General features: G+C 46.8%; 1 protein-coding gene across 2 annotated transcripts; it reads left to right on the forward strand.

Annotated features, from left to right (window-relative positions):
- The first annotated feature begins 5,233 nt into the window (after positions 1-5,233).
- Positions 5,234-22,845, forward strand: ZMAT3 (zinc finger matrin-type 3). 2 transcript variants are annotated; one of them, XM_081911376.1, is made up of 7 exons: positions 5,234-6,800; positions 7,657-7,727; positions 10,263-10,591; positions 12,786-12,905; positions 16,874-17,040; positions 17,204-17,307; positions 22,237-22,845. In XM_081911376.1, exons 3-7 carry the CDS (start codon positions 10,319-10,321, stop codon positions 22,446-22,448), a joined length of 876 nt encoding a protein of 291 aa, XP_081767502.1. In that variant the 5' UTR covers positions 5,234-6,800; positions 7,657-7,727; positions 10,263-10,318; the 3' UTR covers positions 22,449-22,845. The 2 variants fall into 2 exon arrangements, with proteins under 2 accessions (XP_081767502.1, XP_081767501.1); XM_081911375.1 differs by lacking the exon at positions 7,657-7,727.
- The last annotated feature ends 446 nt before the right edge of the window (positions 22,846-23,291 follow it).

Below are 23,291 nucleotides of genomic sequence, written 5' to 3' on the forward strand. Positions count from 1 at the left end.
ATAACCGTGACGGGGTGAGCTCCATAGTTTGGTCCTGGCTTCTGCCAACCTAGCAGTCTGAAAGCATGCTAGTGCAGGTAGATAAATAGGTACCACCCCGGTGGGAAGGTAAACACCATTTCCGAGCGCTGCTCTGGTTTGCCAGAAGCGGCTTAGTCATGCTAGCCACATGACCAGGAAGCTGTCTGCAGACAAACACCTGCTCCCTCAGCCAGTAAAGCGAGATGAGTGCCGCAACCCCAGAGTCATCTGCGACTGGACCTAACCGTCAGGGGTACCTTTACCTTCTTTTCCTAGAACCTTCAGAAGCAGAAATCATATTTGGGGCAGCCGTTAAAATAAGGGGTGCTGCTGAAGGATGGCAAGTGATCGCTGCTTCTTTGGGCATGATTTGGGTAGACTGCAGCCATTATAATTTCTATCTACGGTTCAAAAATGAAACAAGTCTGCACGCTTAGCTCAGTTGGTTAGAGCATGGTGCTGATAACGCCAAGGTTGCAGGTTCCACCCCCCTATCGGACAGCTACATATTTCTGCATTGCAGGGGGTTGGACTAGATGATTCTCAGGGTCCTTTCCAAATCTATGATTCCATGTTCTGGACTGTCCCTATTCAGAGACAGCATGCCTTGGAATAGCAGATGCTAGATGAACAACCATCCGCTTCTCATGGAGGCATCTGACTAACCAATGTTGAAAACTGGATACTGAACTCAATTATCCTTTGGTCTGATCCAATGGGGCTCTTAATAGGTTCATATTTATTTAGAAATATATTTAGCTCACTGTTCACCTTAATGATGTCATGGTAAGGACTACAGTGGTACCTCTGGAGGTCCGGAGGTCCGTTCTTAACCTGAAACTGTCCTTAACCTGAAGCACCACTTTAGCTAATGGGGCCTCCCGCTCCTGCCACGCCGCCTCCGTGTGATTTCTGTTCTCATCCTGAAGCAAAGTTCTTAACCCGAGGTACTATTTCTGGGTTAGCGGAGTCTGTAACCTGAAGCATATGTAACCTGAAGCGTATGTAACCCAAGGTACCACAGTATTATGAACTATTAGTCAAATAAATAAGAACTAGCCAGTCAAGATACATTTGGGGAGTCTCATGAAAGTTGTCACTTTTGTCTCCTCAGTGTATGATATTCAGCAGCCTGTAATAATGGCAGTTCCATTTATAGTCATACCTCGGGTTAAATGTGCTTCAGGTCGAGTGTTTCCAGGTTATGCTCTGTGGCAACCGAGAAGTAATGGAGCATGCTACTTCCGGGTTTCGCCACTCGCGCATGTGCAGACGCTCAAAATGACGTCACGCGCATGTGCGGAAGTGGTGAATCGTGACCCGCGCACGCACAGACGCGGGGTGCGTTCGCTTCAGGATGTGAATGGGGCTCCGGAGCAGATCCTGTTCGCATCCAGAGGTACCACTGTAAGTTATTATAGATCTGAGGTGGGGAACCTCAGGTCTGGTATTGAAACTGGCCTCAGGTCCCAGATCCAGATCATACCTTTCACCAGTCCTGTTCCACTGCCTCCTCGCATGTTTTTGTCAGGCTAGAATGTCCTGAACTAGTTAAAATGAAAAGAAATAAAGATGTTAATTGACCAAGTAAATTTTATGTGAAAATAGTTTTGGAAAACTGCTACAATGACTTATATGGAAACTCAGCCAGGGGAACCTGAGGAAGTCACCCAACAATGTTAACAAAAGTGGAATTATTACAGCTAGGATAAATGTTTGTTTTTTTGATGTTTTCTTTCTATGTTTGTGGACTTGTTTGTTATAAATTTGGAAAACTAATAATTTTTTTAAATAAATAAATAAATAAATAAATAGAATGTCCTGAACTGTAATGTATCTTGTCTACCTGGATGAAGATGTGGGGCTAAATGGAAACATGTGGCTCCTGTATGGCTGGAATGTAGTCTACTGTAAAAGGTAAAAGTCAAGGCTATTCTTCTGCCCATTTTGCCTCTAGCCTCGCCCTCCACTGGAATGCAGCCGCCCACCTGGTGGCTCATGAGGAAAGGTGGTTTCCTGGCTATAAAAGGTTTCCGATCCCTGTCCTAGATATGTACACTATGATGCAGGCAGTTATTTAACCCTTTAAAAATGTACCATTGAAACAGGTGATCATAGCCATCTCTTTTGGTACTGAATTCCACAGCGTTAACTCTGATTTGATGCTTCTTAAGCATTGATTACCACAAGATAAAACTGCAGGTGTGAGGGAATTATTGGTAGACTTGGGGGCTTTATGTAATTTGGACTGAAATCCTATATGTATAACACTAGGGGAGCTTGTGGGCTAGAGAGTCCTTATTTTGTTATTTTAAAAAATACAGTATCCTTTTAGGTTGCTAGAATGGTCACTCTTATTCACTGGTACTGGACCTACCAACTGGTATTCCAGCATATGCATATGTTGTGCTGCACTAAAAGCCGGAGTTTTGTACTGAAAATAGGAATATTTTTTTTACAAAAATAATAATTGCAAAATGTTTTCTGGACTTGTGAAGCTGTTTTAGGCACGTTTACTTGGAAGGCAAATTCGAAAGCAAACAATGCATAGGATTGCAACCTAAAAAGCTGATTTTCTGCAGATGCACAGTACAGTCCCACAATTATTCAGATGTACTTGACTTGCCTCCTACACCTTGCTAACGAAGCAGGTGGGGTCAGGTATAATAAGGATGAGTTCTCCCATCACCTATGCCTTTTTGGGGGCATCTTAGCTCCCATTGAGACACATGTAAGGGGCTATCAAAAGTATTTTGTGAGGCCTTAAGATAGTGGTGGCCAAACTCGGCTCTCCAGATATTTTGGGACTACAATTCCCATCAACCCTGACCACTGGTTCTGTTAGCTAGGGATTATGGGAGTTGTAGTCCCAAAAAACATTTGGAGGGCCACCACTGCCTTAAGAGGAACTAAGGTAGGGTAAACCAGACTGAAAGTTCTATTCACAGAACCCTTATCATACATTTAAAGCACATCCTCTCCCCTCAGAAGAATTCTGTGAAGAGTATTGTACTCACACAGCTACAGTCCCCAGCATTCTTAACTAGCTTCCTGGATTTTTGGGGAGAAGCCATGTGAATTAAATGTATTGTGTGTACGCAGAGTCCAGAATTAAGAGTCGGAAGGTATTCTAAGGAGGACTATTAGGAACCCAGTTTCCAAGCTTACAACAATACTTACATTTAGCCTGGTTTTTAAAGGTCTGCTGTTTGGAGGAATTGTTATATTTTAATGTCACTATATATTAATAGCTTATTAATTGATACTTTGAACTAATATTTCTAATAGAAAATAATTATACACTAATTGTTACAGAATATTTGAAGATGATGATATTCCTTCTGGGTTTGCCTTCTGGAAGACTGTAGACACCACTTGCCACATAATCAGCGGCATTCGCTATGTATTTCCTGTTAATTTCAACAGCTTGTCTGTGGGCAATCAGATTTGGTCACTTCATTCACAAACCCTCACTAGTAAGAAACTAGGGAGTTATTCATACATAACTCAAGAATAGTGTGATCTTCACTGCTTGCATTTGCCTCCCTCTAGAAATAAATCTTGCCTCTGCTACTGGGAAAGGCATCCTGCCTTTCCAGTTCTAATTGATTGCTGCCATCTAGTGATGTACTGTTAGGACTCTTTATTTCTGTTATGATGATCTTTCAGAGTTATGTTAAGTTGCTGAATTGCAGAGCAAGGACATCAGGAGGGACAAGAATGGCTGCGTAAATATACTTAGCATTTAGTAAATGGGTTTCAAGTGCCTAGAGCACTTTATTTTTTCAGTAATCCTTGGAACAGTCTATGATTTTATTATTCTAGCCCTTAGAGGAGACTGACAATATGTGTGTTTGAGAGGACTTACATAGTCTTTCAAAGCATAAAATAGGCAGTGTGTGGTCTGTAATCTTTATTGTGTACTCGAAGGAAATTTTGTGCATAGGTATGCATTCAAATGAGGGAGTTTATCTCCATCTGTTCTCTTTACATCATTCTTCTAAAATCTTTTTATTATGTTTTCTCATTTTGTAACAACAACAACAAAAAAGTCCTGTGTGCTATAGCCTTTCCTCCTTGGAGAACCCATTCTTTTCAGATGGGCTGACCACCTTAGTTGAATAAGGCTTGGCTCAACCCGACTGGTTGTACAGGAAGCTGACTACAGTAGTACAATTCTAGAGGTTCCAGGCTAGTTGGGAAGCCTCTAAGGGGACCCTGACTCTTGGTACAACAGGTTGTCAGCTGTATGGTAAACCGTGTCCCCAGTTTTTACAACCGCGCCACCTTTCCCCTTGCTCTTCACAAGTAGGACAGCAGTGACCATCCACTATTACGGAACAGCAAAAACAGCCCGCTATTGGGAAAATACTTGCACAAATACCCTGTTACCCCAATTTTACATCCTTCTCTCCATACAGTTGTATGGAAAAGAGACTATAACTGCACCATGTACAGTTTGGGGAGAGGGTCATTGCTCTAATTGTGTGTGGGGAGGAAAAGAATATTAGGGGTTCCTTAATGACCTCCCCCCAAATTTAGCCAAATCATTACCTGTTGCCTTCTAAAAACTAGGGGAGCCATAACCACAAAAGGACCCCACTCTTTCAGTTTGAATACTGGAGAAGCGACAACAAAGATTTATTAATCTTCACTTGGGGGAGCAAAGTAGCTCAAGTGAGCCCTATGTTGTTGTTGTTGTTTCGTTGTTTAGTCGTGTCCGACTCTTCGTGACCCCATGGACCAGAGCATGCCAGAAACTCCTGTCTTCCACTGCCTCCCACAGTTTGCTCAAACTCATGCTGGTAGCTTCGAGAACACTGTCCAACCATCTCGTCCTCTGTCGTCCCCTTCTCCTTGTGCATAGGCGCCGACTCCATGGGGCTTGAGGGGGCCCGAGCCCCCTCAAAAATTCGTTTGGGGGGGCTCCGCCCCCCCAATAATCTCCGGCGCCCCTCCAGCAGAGCGCCATCGCCGCCCCTCCCCCAGCCCAAAATGCACAGGGAGGGGCGGGCTGCATGCCTCCTGCCCTCCCTCCCGAGCAAAAGGTCCACCCAATTTCCTTTGGAGCTGATTAATAGGCGCAGCACGCTCTCCCCTATTCGCTCACGAGGAGGCGGCGCCACTTTATTTGCATATTCATGAGCTTATTTATTATTCATGAGCTTTCCCGGCCCCCCCCCCAATATTTTTTATAAGTCCGCGTCCCTGTCCTTGTGCCCTCCATCTTTCCCAACATCAGGGTCTTTTCCAGGGAGTCTTCTCTTCTCATGAGGTGGCCAAAGTATTGGAGCCTCAGCTTCGGGATCTGTCCTTCCAGTGAGCACTCAGGGCTGATTTCCTTCAGAATGGATTGGTTTGATCTTCTTGCAGTCCATGGGACTCTCAAGAGTCTCCTCCAGCACCAGAATTCAAAAGCATCAATTCTTCGGTGATCAGCCTTCTTGATGGTCCAGCTCTCACTTCCATACATCACTACTGGGAAAACCATAGCTTTAACTATACGGACCTTTGTTGGCAAGGTGATGTCTCTGCTTTTTAAGATGCTGTCTAGGTTTGTCATTGCTTTTCTCCCAAGAAGCCGGTGTATTTAATTTCGTGACTGCTGTCACCATCTGCAGTGATCATGGAGCCCAAGAAAGTAAAATCTCTCGCTGCCTCCATTTCCTCCCCTTCTATTTGCCAGGAGGTGATGGGCCCAGTGGCCATGATCTTCGTATTTTTGATGTTGAGCTTCAGACCATATTTTGCACTCTCCTCTTTCACCCTCATTAAAAGGTTCTTTAATTCCTCCTCACTTTCTGCCATCAAGGGTGTGTCATCTGCATATCTGAGGTTGTTGAGTTATTATAAACACAATCCTGCACGCCTACTCAGTTACCCCACTGAATTCAATGGGGCTTACACAAAGGGAAGCAGTGAGGCTTACAGCCTTAGCAGCAACTCAACGCCACTACTCTTACTGAGAAACGAGCGAGCCCCACTGAACTCCTGCGTAAAAACGCACAGCATTACCCGGCGCAGCTGCACAGTCCTGCGCGCCCATAATTTTGGGGGAGCAAATTCCCAACGGGTTTGCTCCCGAGTAAATATGCACAGGATTGGGTCATCATCCTATGCCTCGGAAGTCAGCGGGGCTCCCTTCTCAGGAGATACCTCTAGGACCGCGCAGATGCGACGCGGCCAACCCTTGGGGATCTACCGCGGAAGCCTCCTTAGCTTTTGCTCCCCAGTAAGCGGGAGAAGCGCCGGCAGCAGGTCCCCGGGAGCGGCCCGCAGCCCAGCTATTAAGACGCCGCCGGGAAGTTTGCATGCTCCGCCCGGGCTTTGCTTAGCGGCTGGTGGTTCGCAAGGTCCAAACGGGAGAGCAACCGGCGGCACAGACGCGACCGAGGAGCAGAGCGCATCCTCTCAGCTGCTCTCCTGCGCATGGAGAGACTCATGATCCCAGGGAGAGACGTGACAGGGCAGTTTTCCCAAGTCTCCTCCCCTCCCCGCTTTGCTCTGCAGTCACTTCCTGCAGCTGTTTCCATCTGTGTCCGGTTATGCTGCTCCCCCCCCCCACTCCACCGGCTTTCTCGCCCCTCCACCGGTTCTCTTCGTAGCCCCTTTAGACCTGGCTTTTTTTAAGTTATAAAAGAGGCGCCACGAAAGCTCTCCAAGATCCCAAGCTCAGGGATGCGGCGCGCGCCTGGCCGGCTCCATCTCCGGGAAAATCCTTGCAAGAGCCTCCTGTGAATCGCTCTCTTTTCCTTCCACCACCAGCCTTCGCGAAGCCGGTAGGTCCACCGTCATGTCCTCGTCTCGATGTGCCTGGAATAGAATAGCCGGGGAACCGGCGTCTAAGAGCAGCTGCGACCCTACGTGCCCCATTGGACAAACTGGGGTTGACTTGCGTGTGGACAGGGCTGTGCGTGGCTTCATTCAGCTTCATTGCACACTTCTTTAGGGGCATTTTGCAAAGGGGGAGGGTGGGTTTGTTTTCTTTGCAATGCATCGCATCGGATACTGTGTGTGCCTGGTGTTGGGTGTGTGATCTATAGCACCACTAATATGCCTTCAGATAGCCAGATCCTGCACTTGCAAGCCGTGTATGATGATGGCAGTTAGAAGCATGCACTATCTCTGTCACAGCCAGCAACAGGCAAAGTCTTATCCTCCAGGAATTTGCCTTTAAAAAAGCACCCCCCTAAGCGAATGACTTATCACCTCAAGTGCAAATCCCACGTTTTAATAAGGGTAATAAATGCACATAACATTTTAGCTATATGACCTCCCCGTGTTGCATCCCTTGTATTTTACACAAGGGGGAACTGAGGATAAGGGACCTGTTCAACGAATCTGTGGGCCAAACCAACCCTTGAATGCTGGCTTTAAGCACAGCAATGAGTCACGTTTGCATCTCTGGATAATCTCCACTGCTTCCATCATTTGCCCATGTTCCCTCATGCATTTCCTCGATTTATTAGCCACCAGAAGCATGTTGGAGGAAGGTCTACAAGACAGGATGCTCCTTGTGCCCATCTATATCTTTGTTTTAGTTTGCATTTTTTAATACTGCAGGTTTTAATCAGCAGTGTAGTAGTGGGGGGATGCAGGGGATCAAAGCCTTAAGACTTTTTTTTTCCAGAGCAGGAGTGATGATGTCACCGGTCAGAGCTCCTGGATAATTTGAGGTGTCCTCTTTGCTCCGGCAGTTGAACGAGGTAATAGTTAGGTTTTCAAGTTTGTTTCTAGCTGCTTTAGCATAGAGGTGAGGAAAATATTAAAAAGCAGGTAGATATTGATGTGCCTTTGCAGGATAGTTTGTATTTCTAGTTAAAAGCTAAAGGTTGCATTTCACTGGCAAAATAGCTTTTACATAGAAAGCTGCCTAATATTGAGTCACATCATTGGCCCATCTAGCTCAAGGTTGACAACACTGACTGGCAGCAGCTCTCCAGGGTTTCAGACAGGGCATCCCTGCCAGGCCTACCTGGAGACATTTGGGATTGAACCTGGGACCTTTTGCATGCAGAGCATGTGCTGTGCATGGCACATAGGTTCACAAAACTTGCAGCCCCTCCCGGTGTTTCTATTTTCCAGGGACAGTCCTGGATAAACAGAAGCCATCCTGGTTTCTCATTTGATCTTGGAATGTCCTGCTTTCCCTGAGCACGTCCCTATTTTCATCAGAGAAATGTTGGAGGGTGTGGAGTTGTTCGACCCCCGAGCCAAGAAGATAAGAAACCGTATTTTTTGCTCTATAAGACTCACTTTTTCCATCCTAAAAAGTAAGGGGAAATGTGTGTGCGTCTTATGGAGCGAATGCAGGCTGCACAGCTATCACAGAAGCCAGAACAGCAAGAGGGATTGCTGCTTTCACTGCGCAGCGATCCCTCTTGCTGTTCTGGCTTCTGAGATTCAGAATATTATTTTTCTTGTTTTCCTCCTCCAAAAGCTAGGTGCGTCTTGTGGCCTGGTGCGTCTCATAGAGCGAAAAATACGGTATATAGCCTTTAGAAGACATCTGAAGGCAGCCCTGTATCGGGAAGTTTTTAAATGTTTAATGTTTTATTACGTTTATATATATGTTGGAAGCCACCCAAAGTAGCTGTGGCAACCCAGTCTGATTGCTGGGGTATAAATATTATTATTATTATTATTATTATTATTGAATAGGACATCCCTATTTTCACTGGAGAAATGTTGGAGGGTATGAGCTTCACCCAGCATATAGTTAAACTCTGGTACCAGCTCCCACAAGAGGCAGGGCTCTAGAGGAAGATTAGATGAATACATTGATGATCAGGGCATCATTGGCTCTCAGAACAATTCAAAGGTGCTGACCTTTAAAGCCCTATATGGCCTTGTCCCTGTACTTCTCCACCCCCATAGTTCAGCCTGGGCACAGAAGTCCAGCTCTGAGGGCCTTCTGGCGGTTCCCTCACTGTGAGAAGTGAAGTTACAGGGAACCAAGTAGAGGGCCTTCTCGGTAGTGGCACCCGCCCTGTGGAATGCCCTCCCTTCAGATGTCAATGAGATAAATAACTACACTGGTACCTCGGGTTACATACGCTTCAGGCTACATATGCTTCAGGTTACAGACTCCGCTAACCCAGAAATAGTACCTTGGGTTAAGAACTTTGCTTCAGGATGAGAACAGAAATCGTGCACTTGCGGCGCGGCGGCAGCGGGAGGCCCCATTATCTAAAGTGGTGCTTCAGGTTAAGAACAGTTTCAGGTTAAGAATGGATCTCCGGAATGAATTAAGTTCTTAACCCAAGGTACCAGTGTATACAACTTTTAGAAGACATCTGAAGGTAGCCCTGTAGAGATTTTTTTAAAAAATGTTTGACATCTTATTATGCTTTTATATGTGCTGGAAGCCACCTGGAGTGGACAGTATCTTCTTCTTTGGCAATCTCTCGTAGCTGAGTAAGATTGTCTTCCATAAACACGGTTTTAACAGTGAGTCTGTAAGTGACTGTGGAAGCCAATTCTGGATCCACACGTCCTTCCACAGTGGGGACATTGGTTTCCGGCAGGAGTTAATCGCAGTGTGGATTTGCCAAGCGTGCCTTCCTCCTAGTACGTTTCTCCCTTTCGAGTGTCTTCAAAGCCCATGACACCTTTGAATTGTTTCAGCAAATCCTTTCCATCTTTTCCAATTTTTGTCCTGTAATTTATCTTAATATAATGTAACTTTACTTTCCCTCCTTTCACCAATTAACAGTCTGTTTTTTCCTAAACCTTTATAACATTTCTGCTAAAACCACATAACTTCATTCCAACATCCTTCTAACATTCATTAATTTTACAATATTTCTGTAGATAGTCTTTAAATTTCTTCCAATCTTCCTCCACCGACTCTTCTCCCTGGTCTCAGATTCTGCCGGTCATTTCCGCCAGCATCACCTTCATCTGCCATTCTTCCCGGGTGGGTAGATCTTGTGTCTTACCAAGTTAGTTTATTATTATTATTATTATTAGTATTATGCATTACCTGACATTTTCAGAAGATAAAGTTATAATTTTTTGGTTCTCTGAAAGCAGTTTATGTGATTCTTCATCAAATAGAGTCTTACCAAGCTAAATGATGCCCTTAGAAAGATAATAGCAGATTTGAATTCTTTCCAAAACCATATCTTTATGACCCCTCACTAAAGAAATTGGCAGGAAATTAAATTTCACCCCCTTAAATTGCACCCTACTGTTGGATCCTCCTGTCTTAGTGGAACTTCTCTATGTTTCTGGTCCAGAGCCGACGTTGGTCTCCTGTCATCAAAGGAAGCGATGCCAGAAGTTCTCTCGACAAATGATCCTCTTGCAGCAAGCTGGATTTCCTCCTGCTCCTCCTGAGAAGCTCCCATCGCTTCCTATGTCAGTGGGCGCCAGGCCTGCAGCCAACTTGCGACTATCCCCACAGAAACCTCTCGGACTGGGGCCGTCCTTGCCACTCGCACAAGATGAGGAACTTGCTACAGGGGTGGAGCAGGACCCTGTGTTGGAGGAACTTTGTAAGCCTTTGTGCTGCAGGCTTTGTAACGTCACACTGAATTCTGCACAGCAAGCCCAGGCTCATTACCAGGTGAGGAGGAAACTGTGAACACCAGCACTGCACACCACTAATAATAATAATAATAATAATAATAATAATAATAATAATAATTTTATTATTTGTACCCCAGCCACTCTGGGCAGCTTCCAACAAATATAAAGGCATAATAAAACGTCAAACATCAAAAAATTTCCTATACAGGGCTGTCTTCCGATGTCTATAGTTTATCTGTTTGACATCTATAGTTTATCTGTTTGACATCTATAGTTTATCTGTTTGACATCTGGTGGGAGGGCGTTCCACAGGGCAGGCGCCACCACTGAGAAGGCCCTCGGCCTGGTTCCCTGTATCCTCACTTCTTGCAGCAAGGGAACCACCAGAAGGCCCTCAGAGCTGGACCTCAGTGTCCAGGCTGAATGATGGAGGTGGGGACACAGCACTTAGGAAGAGTGGAAAAGTTCACCTGGTGACACTGTGATGTCAGGTGATGGCCAGGTGGGTTGCTCCGCCCTCCTGTCTAAATTAGCTCAGTTTCAGGTTAAGAACAGACCTCCAGAATGAATTAAGTACTTAACCCAAGGTACCACTGTACTGCTGACCTCCACAGTCAGTTGCACAGCATAAAAGGAAACATCCTAAAAGAGGTTGTATTGCACAATGCGAGGCATCTTGACAGAAACATGTTGGGTATATCTTGAGTATTAAAATGTGCAAAATGAGATGAGATTTTTGTGTGACTGAAAACTACAATTGCAGTGTGTTTGATGTTTTACATGACCAGTGAGAGGCTGTTCGACCAGTTTCTTTCTCTCTCTCTCTCTCTCTCTCTCTCTCTCTCTCTCTCTCTCACACACACACACACACACACACACACACACACACACATGTGTGCGTATTCTGTCCCTAGTAAATTAAGTGTGGTATAGTAGTTAGAGGCGGGTGGCACCGTGGGTTAAACCACAGAGCCTAGGGCTTGCCGATCAGAAGGTCGGCGGTTCGAATCCCTGCGATGGGATGAGCTCCTGTTGCTCAGTCCCTGCTCCTGCCAACCTAGCAGTTCAAAAGCACGTCAAAGTGCAAGTAGATAAATAGGTATCGCTCCGGCAGGAAGGTAAACGGCGTTTCCGTGCGCTGCTCTGGTTCGCCAGAAGCGGCTTAGTCATGCTGGCCACATGACCCAGAAGCTGTACGCCGGCTCCCTCGGCCAGTAAAGTGAGATGAGTGTCGCAACCCAGAGTCGTCTGCGACTGGACCTAACGGTCGGGGTCCCTTTACCTTTAGTAGTTAGAGGGTTGGTTGAAACGTGCTTGGTGACCTTGGGCCAGTCACTGTCTCTCAGACTAACCTACCTGCAGGGTTGTTGTGAGGATAAAATAGGGTGGAAGAGAACCATGTTATTATTTATTAGTTATTAAATATGTATATTACCCTTCATCCATAGATCTCAGGGCAGTAGCGCTGGGCAATACCTGGTTTTCAACTTTGTGATATATCACCAGCTAAACATCACAATATACAGTGGTACCTCGGGTTACATACGCTTCAGGTTACAGACTCCTCTAACCCAGAAATAGTGCTTCAGTTTAAGAACTTTGCTTCAGGATGAGAACAGAAATTGTGCTCCGGCTGCGCGGCAGCATCAGGAAGCCCCATTAGCTAAAGTGCTGCTTCAGGTTAAGAACAGTTACAGTACGGACCTCCGGAATGAATTAAGTACTTAACCCGAGGTACCACTGTATTGATAGATCACAATGTCCGAAATAAGGATGGAGCTATGTAGAGTCATTGGCTGGCTTCACGGTTTCCCCTGTGTTGTGATTTTTGTACAGCATACCCACCCACCCACATCATGATTCGTGATATATTGCCAAGTCACAAAATATGGAACTGATATCACAATATGGACTTGAAACCGGTTTTGGACCATATAGCGATATATTTCCCAGCCCTACAGGGCGGTTCACAACACCTAGAGCTCTTGGGGGGAAAGGTGGACTATAATAAACAAACAAAATAGGATTGCCTATTGTGAAAGAGTCCTAAAACGCTGATGACAGCCACATTGTGTGGATGAAGATAAAGAACTTTCCCTCTCTCTCTTGATTAATATTGACAGTTGAGGATTGCATCGACCTTCACAGTAAACCCCACCTGCAGCCGCATTTTCTTGTCGCACAGCTATATGGCTGCCCATGAAAGCTGTTAACGCAGGCTCTCTTTCCAGGGTAAAAACCATAGTAAGAAACTTCGGAATTACTATGCTGCCAACAGCTGTCCAGCTCCTGCCAGGATGAGCAGTTCCCTTGAGCCAGCCACCCAACCGGTGGTTTCCCTTCCGCTCCAGGTGAGTTAGTTGTATGGAGGTTTTGCTTTGCGGTGTGCGTTCCACAGCATGTTGACACAGAATCATAGTAATAATAATAAATTTTTATTTGTGGAAACCAATTGTTTCCACTTATATTATATGAGCAGGCTGGGAAACATCCTTCATTCTTGTTTTTATACAAAGAGAGAATGAGTCAGACTGAACCCTGACCAAAAGCCTGGCGGAACAGCTCCATTTTGCAGGCCCTGTGGAAGGATGTCAAATCTCGCAGGGCCCTGGTCTCTTGTGAGAGAACATTCCACGAAGCCGGGGCCACGACCGAAAAGGTCCTGGCTTTGGTTGAGGCCAGTCTAATCTCCCTGGGGTCTGGCATCTTCACGGTGTTGTTATTTGCAGACCGTAAGGTCCTCGGACATACCAGGAGAGGTGGTCCCATAAGTACGAGGGTCCTAGGCCGTATAGGGCTTTAAAGGTTAAAACCAGCACCTTAAACCTGACCCTGTACTCCTCCGGGAGCCAGTGCAGCTGGTATATCACTGGATGAATGCGCTCCCGCGGCGAGGACCCCGTGAGGAGTCTCGCTGCGGCATTCCCGCTGGAGTTTCTGGGTCAGTTTCAAGAGCAGCCCCACGTAGAGTGAGTTACAATAATCAAGCCTGGAGGTGACCGTCGCGTGGATCACAGTGGTTAGGTCAGGGCAAGAGAGGTAAGCAGCCAACTGCTTAGCTTGGCGGAGATGAAAAAATGCCACCTTTGTTATAGCTGCAATCTGTGCCTCCATAGAAAGGGAGGCATCGAAGTACGTTCCACTGAGTTTGGCGGGGATGTACTCCCTGGCCAGTGTCTATGAGACAAGGACGTATACTTGCCATGTGCTTTTGTGCATGCATGTGTCTCATTCCACCCAGCCCAAAGCAGCCATGCCTCTGAATATCACATGCTGGAAGCCACAGGAAGGAAGGAAGCTGTTGCTCTCAGGTCCTGCGTGCGGGTTTCCCTGGGGGTATCCCATTGCCCACTGTGAAAACAGAATGTTGAACCAGATGGGGCTCATCTTGTGTCCTTATGATGTATTTTTTAAAAGGTACTTATTGCTCTGCTCTGCTCTGTTGAAAGCTGCTTTGGTTCTCCTACAAAAAAGCAGGGTGGGATTACATGGGTGTAATGGGGGGGGCAGAGAGCAAAATCTGCCAGTGCGGGGAGCAAAATCAAACTCTGAAAAGGGAGGGTAGAAGCTTAATTTCACATGCAAAAATGTGAACGGCGTCTGCACATTTTGTTTCATATCCCAGGGTTCTTCAAATGCTAGCAAATTACTCTTCCAAAGAAAACCCTGGGAAAAGGGTGATTAGGGGGGAAACTCTCTCCTTGCTGTGTCCCACGGACTCCCATGCATAAATATTACAGCTAGATAATATATTAAATGTGTGCCGTTCAGCTAGCAGAAGCCAGCACCAAGGACTCCTGCTACCAAAAGGGGGCTTCCCTTTCTCCTCCCCCCACATGTCTCCTGCACAAATCCTCTCTGAAGAAACGGGGGAGGCCCCAGAACAGCACACGATGGGAGGAGAGGGGAGATTATAGGCAGGCAGAAAGGCTTACACTGATGAACACCCTCCTTGATGCGACTTCCACGCTCTGCATTTTTATTATGTAAGTTGCATCCTGGAGGTCCCTTGGGCATGGGGTGGGGAGCTACCTCTTTCATTCGGAGCACAGCTGGTATGCCGTGCTGGTATAATAATAATAATAATAATTATTATTATTATTATTATTATTAATAATAAATTTATACCCCACCCATCTGGCTGGGTTTCCCCAGCCACTCTGGGCAGCTCCCAATAGAATATTAAAAACATGGTAAATACATTAAAAACTTCCCTAAACAGGGCTGCCTTCAAATGTCTTCTAAAAGTCTGGTAGTTGTTTTTCTCTTTGACATCTGGTGGGAGGGTGTTCCACAGGGCAGGCGCCGCTACCAAGAAGGCCCTCTGCCTGGTTCCCTGTAACTTGGCTTCTCACAGCTTCTGAGCTGGACCTCAGTGTCCGGGCAGAACGATGGGGGTGGAGACGCTCCTTCAGGTATACAGTCATACCTCGGGTTGAAGTTGCTTCAAGTTAAGTATTTTCGGGTTGCGCTCTGTGGTGACCCAGAAGTAACAGAGCGCATTACTTCTGGGTTTTGCCGCTCGCGCATGCGCAGACACTCAAAATGACGTCACACACATGCGTGAAAGCGGCAAAACGCGACCCGCGCACGCACAGACGCGTCTTACGTTTACTTCAGGTTGCGAACGGGGCTCCAGAACTGATCCCGTTCATATCCAGAGGTACCACTGTACTGGACCGAGGCCGTAGAGAAGATTCCACTGGCATCCGTGGAAGGTGCCCTCCCAGGACAATGTAATTTAAATGGAGGACTTCATGAGGACCATGGTGCGAGGGGGAGAGGTTTTGCACTCGTTGTCCCCTTGTTTTAAACCATGATCCATGGCTCTAATGGAATGAAAAGCCAGTATTCTTTCAAGGTGAAATTCTGGTAAATTTTCCAGCTGGACACATAGCTGCCTGAAACTCATCCGGACTCACTTATGTAGTGCTAAACTATGGTTTGGTGTTGTGTGCAAACATGGCAGCTATGTGTGATATGGGATGCTGCAAAAAATGATATCCCGCTATCAAGTTTCCCCCTTCGCCTCCAGAACATCTAGAATCACTCACCAAGTGTTGTGACGTTGCCACAGCCTGCGTTCCCCCAGTCCTAGCTAACCATAGCCAGAGATCCAAAGGAGCTAAAGGAAACCAGTTTTGGTGGGAGTGAAGATTATAGTAGCTGATGAGGTCAGCCACTGGGGGGAGACAATTTCTTATGTAAAATTTTTTATTAGATCCTGCTGTAAAAGCTGTTGATCACTCCGATTGCAACTGTTTTCTCCCATCACATAGAAGTAAATGGGAGCCATTCATGCCTATGGGCACCATTTATGCTTATGGGTGAATGCAGAAAAGTGTAGGGCAGAAGAAATTGCCAACCAGAGTTGTTCATCAACGATCAACCAACACACAAGCAGTAAAAAACAATATTATAACCACTTAAATTTACATTTCCTTCCTAGCATAACTGTAATATTTAAAAATTGACAGCAGTAGCATTTCTGTAGCCCAGGTCTTAATTGGCCATTAAATGTCAAAGCAAAAAGGTCATTGAGGTTCACTGAAAAGTACTGAGGGATGGGGCTTGTGCTAAGGGGCAGGTTGTTAAGGCCTGTTTAAATAGTCTTGGGAATGGGGCTTGGCCGACATTGCACGGAATCAATTTCCACAGTTGTGGAGCCACCAATGAAAAGGCCCTGTCAGGCCTGGAGTCAGACACAGGTCAGTACGATGGACACAGGGCTCTGCTATCAGTGAAGTTAACTCTTTATCTGACAAAACAGCATATAGCTCAGCAACCCTTCCCAGTAGCTCTTTATGGAGCAATTGTCAGGAATGAAGGTACTTATGGCTCCTCCTCTCCCAGATGTTTCCTAAGCAGTCTCAAACTACGTCTGCGCACCTCTGGCCTCTGTTCAGCTCTCCTCATTATTCTGTGTGTTTTGGGAGACTGGCGGGAGGGGAGCATGTTGCAGCAGGAGAGGGAGACTCCCTGGATTCTTCAGCAGTCCGTTAACCCTCCTCATCTGCTTCAGCCTCGGAGTCTGAACTGCTCCCTGTCACTGACTCCTTCTGCCCACTTAAGCCTGTTGCTCCTCCAGTGTCCGGCACCTCCTCCCTCCTCCAATCTTCTCCTCTATTAAATGTCTCACCACCAATCCCTAGAGCCTTCCTCCTCTGGGGGTTCCCCGGCTGGTGCCTCCCACCAGTCCTCTTCATGCAGCCAGTCCCTGAGAATGCCCACCAACCGAATGAATAAATACAAGAACATCCATTTTGAAGAACGAGCCACGTTGATGTGCCTTAATGCCTTTCCCCCCCTTTCTGACCAGGGCGCTTCCTCAAAACCAGGAGGGCGGGTGATCCTGGCCACAGAAAATGACTACTGCAAATTGTGTGACGCTTCGTTCAGCTCGCCGGCAGTGGCCCAGGCTCACTACCAAGGGAAGAATCACGCCAAGAGGTTGCGCCTGGCCGAAGCTCAAAACAACACATTCTCGTAGGTATTACTGAACTTCTTTGAGAGTGAGGGGTTGTGATTGGAATGGCTTTTGCTAACCTTGTCCGGTGACACCTGTAAAATATATCTCCTTGTTGTCTTCCCACACCCCTCCTCCTCCTCCTCCTCCTCCTCCTTCTTCCTCATGTCTTCATAACACCAGGGAGTCATCGGAAGTGGTGGGCAAAAGGAAGATGCGGAAAGTAGGGAACGAATACAAGATGATGCAGAGCAGACGAAACGTCTATGCCGTCCAGAGTAACACAGGTACTTCCCATATTTGCTGTCGCGGCAAAAAACTAGCCGCTGTTTCTTTAATACAAAAAGAAACTGAGTCAGCATGACTCAAGAAACCTTTCACCTACATATGCTTGTATATAGGGTGGTCATTGATGGTCTGTTTGTGGCGTGGGTTGTGTTGGTCGGATGGTTGAAAGCTGGTTGCGTTATGTATAAAGCTGTCGGTCGTTGTGGGATAAGAAGACTTTTAAGAATAAAAGCAGCAATACTCTGCAAAGATACTCTTTCTCAAGGACTCTTTTGTGCCAACTAGGGTCTGAGGACCAGGCGAAGGAGTCAAAGGAGGTCAGAACCTTTTCTTTTTCAAACACTGACACTTTGCACCCTATTCAGTGTATGTTATTTCTAGCTGAAGCTAGAGACCTCCTTTTGCGCGATAGCAGAGCCGGGTTAGGGATGAGAGACCTTGTGATTCCAGAATCATTGCAGCCAATTACCAGTTCTACATCCATAGCTGAAGCTGTAGCCTGGGACATAGTAAGTGGGAGGTTTACTAATATGATAGGGCTGGGCAGGGACTGTTAGTTTCTGTTTGCCACTGTGCAGTGCTTTTGGAGTCACAAGACTCTGTTTACATTCCAGAGGCAGCCCAGGCTATTGGAAGTCTCACGGAAGACAGGAGCCGGATGTGACGTTACTGGTTTCCTGTTCCTTTGTTGTTCAGTTGTTCTCTGCTTTCATAGAGAGAGGATGTTTCCTTTCTGTCTGCGTAGCGAGAAATAAAACTCTTTAGCCATGTAGCCATAAATCTCATCACTTCCGCATGCTGCTGAATTCTCTGCTGGATGGGAATGTGCCTGAGGCCTCATCAAAGGCTCAGGTCGTTAATCACGTCGGGAGGCTATTCCGAAGGTTCGGCCGGAGGAGGATGAGCTTTATCAGCTTGGCTGAGCAGAGATCCCGACAGGGACCCCCCTCCCACCTGCCCTGTGGCCCTCAGATCACCGCAATTTATTCCGTGCTGCACCCCAAATCCATCCCCAAAACAATTCAGGGAGGAGTCAGGCTAAGTTGTTGTTGTTGTGATGACACTTTAAAGGCTGACATTCATTACAACATAAACTTTGGTGGGTTACAGTCTAATAATAATAATAATAATAATAATAATAATAGTACCCTGCCCATCTGACTGGGTTCCCCCAGCCACTCTGGGCAGCTTCCAGCATATACAGAAACATGATCAAACACCAAACATTTAAAAATTCCCGATACAAAGCTGCCTTCAGATGTCTTCTAGAAGTCGTGTAGTTCTTTATCTCCTTGACATCGGTTGGAAGAGTGTTCCACAGGGAGGTTGCCTCTGCCAAGAAGGCCCTCTGCCTGGTTCCCTAGATTCATGAACAGTTAAAGTTTATGCCACAATCAAGTTTATTTGTTTACTTTCTTAATTTCTAGTCCATCTTTCCCTCCAAGGAGCTCGAGGTGGTATTTCTGCTCCCCCCCCATTTAATCCTAACAACAACCTTGTGAGGTAGGTTAAGCTGAGAGAGTGACGGACTTGAAGGTCACCCAGAGGAATTTGTGGCCAAGTGGGGATTTGAACCCTGGTCTCCCAGGTCTTAGTCCACCCTGGCTCAGTTGTATATTGTTTTGGCTGCAGCGAAGAGATGTCTCGCTCAGCTTTGTTGTTTAGTTGTTTAGTCATGTCCGACTCTTCGTGACCCCATGGACCAGAACACGCCAGGCACTTTTGTCTTCCACTGCCTCCTGCAGTTTGGTCAAACTCATGCTGGTAGCTCCGAGCAACAGTGTCCAACCGTCTCGTCTTCTGTCGCCCCCTTCTCCTTGTGCCCTCCATCTTTCCCAACATCAGGGTCTTTTCCAGGGAGTCTTCTCTTCTCATGAGGTGGACAAAGTATTGGAGCCTCAGCTTCAGGATCTGTCCTTCCAGTGAGCACTCAGGGCTGATTTCCTTAAGAATGGAGAGGTTTGATCTTCTTGCAGTCCACGGGACTCTCAAGAGTCTCCTCCAGCACCATAATTCAAAAGCATCAATTCTTCGGCAATCAGCCTTCTTTATGGTCCAGCTCTCACTTCCATACGTCACTACTGGGAAAACCATAGCTTTAACTATACGGACCTTTGTTGGCAAGGTGATGTCTCTGCTTTTTAAGGCGTTGTCTAGGTTTGTCATCGCTTTTCTCCCAAGAAGCAGTCGTCTTTTAATTTCGTGACTGCTGTCACCATCTGCAGTGATCATGGAGCCCAAGAAAGTAATATCTCTCACTGCCTCCATTTCTTCCCCTTCTATTTGCCAGGAGGTGATGGGACCAGTGGCCATGATCTTGGTTCATGATCTCGCTCAGCTACTCCTCTGAAAATAAAAGCAAGCGGTAAACCAACAGCCAACATGACATGGGGCTAATGCAGCTTGTTTCGTTCCCAATGGGTGCTGGTTGTGGGCTAAGTTATTATTTGAAGGGTTTTCAGATCCTTACAAAGGGTGGTGTGTGCAGGTTTTCAGGCACACACATGTATGCATACACACACACACACAGGAGGATCCTGTCTTACACGGTGCTGATTTTTGCTCTTTCACAGGCGACTTGCACCGTGCAGAGGTGTAGTCCAATACTATCCCTGGTCCCAAGGTTGATGAATGCTGCCCAGGCATTGTGAGGTAGTTTGGAAGAGGGAGGGGATGAGAGTTGGCTTGGTGGTGGGGAGCCAGGGAGAAATTGGGGTAGGAACGCATGAAAAACATTAAAGAGAACAAATGTTCTTCTTCAGGGAAGGTAGTAGAGGACAGAGTCTTGTATTTCTTTTCATAATTTCTTAAAAATAAATAAATTCTTGTGCCTTTTGGCTTTGCGAAGGCTTTGTCCTGAGGTTTCCAAAGCTTAAGAACCTGGGCAGTTGGTGCTGCAGAAAATGAGCATTAAATACTTATTTGTCTGATTTTCTCTCCCCATGACCCCTGTCTGCCTGCCTTCCTTTGCCCTCACAGCATCTAAAGTTTGCTTGGGTATGTCTGCCTATTAGTGAGCCTTGGTTTCTCACTCTAGAACTTAATTTGCCATCTGCCCTTCCCTGATGCTGCTCTGAGCAGGGGCAATTTTCTGCTCAGTTTCCTTGGCGCTAGGCCAGGTCATTTGACTCCTGCCACACTGCTCCTGGATCCTCTTCGTGCTGCCGTCGTCCAGAAAGACAGAGCTGGTTAGCCACCCTCCAAGGCCATCTGCTATGGGAATCCTTTTCACCTCCAGCATTTCCGGAGCGGAATTTTTAATGAACAATCCAGGAGACAGTTTGTTTACTTGTTTTGAGTAGGTCAAGAGGTGCTTAGGTTGCTCAAGACTGAAATATGTTTAGAAAGCTTTAAGCTCATTGGAGTGATCTTGGTTTAATTGCATGTATTTATTTGAGATTTCCAGGCTACCTTTTAGGACCATCCCTGTGATGTCCCTAAGAATAGAGCCCCTGAAATGAATGGACCTAAGTTATTCATATCCTTTATTTTCAGTGGGTCTGCTTTGAGTAGGACTAACATGGGATACAACCCAATGCAGAATTAAAGTCAGAACAGGTTGGATGGCCGTCTGTCATAGATGCTTTAGTTGAGATTCCTTCTGTCTCTACAGTTCTGTGATTCTATGAGATACTACTACTACTACTACTACTACTACTACTACTACTACTACTAATATATTTATACCCTGCCCATCTGGCTGGGTTTCCCCAGCCATCCTGGGCAGCTCCCAACAGAATATTAAAAACACAATAAAACATCAAACATTAAAAACCTCCATAAACAGGGCTGCCTTCAGATGTCTTCCAAAAGTCAGATAGTTGTTTATTTCCTTGACATCTGAGGGAAGGGCATTCCGCAGGGCGAGCGCCACTACCGAGAAGGCCCTCTGCCTGGTTCCCTATAACCTCATTTCTTGCAGTGAGGGAACCGCCAGAAGGCCCTCAGAGCTGGACCCCAGTGTCCAGGCAAAACGATGGGGGTGGAGACGCTCCTTCAGGTATACTGGGCCAAGGCTGTTTAGGGCTTTAAGGGTCAGAACCAACACTTTGAATTGTGCTCGGAAACATACTGGGATCCAATGTAGGTCTTTCAGGACCGGTGTTATATGGTCTCGTCGGCCACTCCCAGTCACCTGTCTAGCTGCCACATAGACTGCAGAAGGCCATAATGTATCACAGAAGATTTTTCCTACGTGCATAGAGGCCTCTTGCAGTTCAAGGAGGCTGAAACAGTGTCTTCTTGCTCACGGGACATGCCTGATTTGTCCATGCTTACTAGTTGTGCACAGACAGATGTGAAACATGCATAAAACCCACTACGCATAAGACAAACGGCAAAATGAATAGACCAAGCCCAATGTAAGAATTGGTCTGCATGACCCTTGGGGTCCCTTCCAAGTCTATGATTCTATGATTTTGTGTTTCTTGTATTGTACTTTTCTGTTGTGAATTGCATTGAGATCTACTGAGGAAGGGCGGTATACAAGGTTAATAAATCAGCATCAACAACATATGGTGATGAAAGGGTGCTGCACCATGCAGATGGGCCTTTGACCTGATCCAGTGGCTGGACTTTTTCTAAGAGCCACTGTGGTGTAGTGGTTAAGAGCGGTAGACTTGTAATCTGGGGAACCGGGTTCAATTCCCCGCTCCTCCACATGCAGCTGCTGGGTGACCTTGGGCCAGTCACACTTCTCTGAAGTCTCTCAGCCTCACTCACCTCACAGAGTGTTTGTTGTGGGGGAGGAAGGGAAAGGAGATTGTTAGCCACTTCGAGACTCCTTCGGGTAGTGATAAAGCGGGATATCAAATCCACACTCTTCTTCTTCTTCTTAGGTTTTTGGCCAGTGTGAACTGGGCCCTAAGACCTCTCTCTGGCAGGACATAAATGACTTTTCCCTTCCGCTCTCTCCCCTCTTCCTGCAGGCCCTTATTTCAACCCTCGCTCCCGCCAGCGGATCCCACGCGACCTCGCCATGTGCGTCACCCCCAGCGGCCAGTTCTACTGCTCCATGTGCAACGCTGGTGCCAGCGAGGAGGCCGAGTTCCGGCAGCACCTGGAGAGCAAGCAGCACAAGAGCAAAGTGTCGGAGCAGCGTTACAAGAATGAGATGGAGAACCTTGGCTACGTACAATGAGACGGCGATTCCCGCTGGCTCCATCCTCCCTCCCTCCCTCCCTCCCTCCCCTCCCGCCAGCCCTGATGGAGGGAGCAACTTTTCTCGTCTGCTGCTTGCCATTCACCTTGCTTTTTCTGCTCCGTGCCTTAGGAGTTCTGCTCTCCAGCGTTCTCTCTTCCTCTCTCTCTCTGTGTTTAAAAGCACCTACAAGGAGCGAAATAGGTGAAGCAAAAGGGTTTTTTCAAATTTCGCTCCCACTTGCACACGAGTATGCACTGCAGGGTGCCAAGTTCTCTGTGTTGTGTTTGCTCATTCGTTAAGGCTCAACCTTGCCTTCTTCCCCCTACCCCTATCCTCCCCTTTGCATGAGTCTTGGCCTTGGAAGCACCGGAGCCACAAACAGGCAGGGCGCAAGTTTTGCTCATGGTGTAGTGGTTAAGAGCGGTGGACTCGTAATCTGGTGAACCGGGTTTGATTCCCTGCTCCTCCACATGCAGCTGCTGGGTGACCTAGGGCTAGTCACACTTCTCTGAAGTCTCTCAGCCTCACTCACTGTTGTGGGGGAGGAAGGGAAAAGGAGATTGTCAGCCGCTTTGAGACTCCTTCGGGTATTGATAAAGTGGGATATCAAATCCAAACTCTTCTTCTTCTTCTTTTCTCTCTTCTTCTTCTTCGTCTTCTTCTTTGTTTTCTCCCTGCATTCCACTGCAGCTTCAGAAGGGGCAGTCTGGATGAGAGAAAAGCACAGTGCTGCGCCAGGAGTCATAGCTCCGTCGGTAGGCCAGAGCTCAATGGCAGAGCGCACCCCTTGCAAACAGGAGGTCCTGGCTTTGAACCTGTGCACCTTCAGTTGCATCAAAG

Source organism: Podarcis melisellensis (assembly GCF_964234715.1).
Source record: "Podarcis melisellensis genome assembly, chromosome: 5".
NCBI classification, from domain to species: domain Eukaryota; kingdom Metazoa; phylum Chordata; class Lepidosauria; order Squamata; family Lacertidae; genus Podarcis; species Podarcis melisellensis.

Coding starts and splice junctions, on each gene's coding strand:
- ZMAT3 (XM_081911376.1), top strand. CDS start 10,319: ATGATCCTCTTGCAGCAAGCTGGATTTCCTCCTGCTCCTCCTGAGAAG. Junction 12,906..16,873: donor TGGTTTCCCTTCCGCTCCAG/GTGAGTTAGTTG, acceptor CTTTCTGACCAG/GGCGCTTCCTCAAAACCAGG. Junction 17,041..17,203: donor GCTCAAAACAACACATTCTC/GTAGGTATTACT, acceptor TCATAACACCAG/GGAGTCATCGGAAGTGGTGG.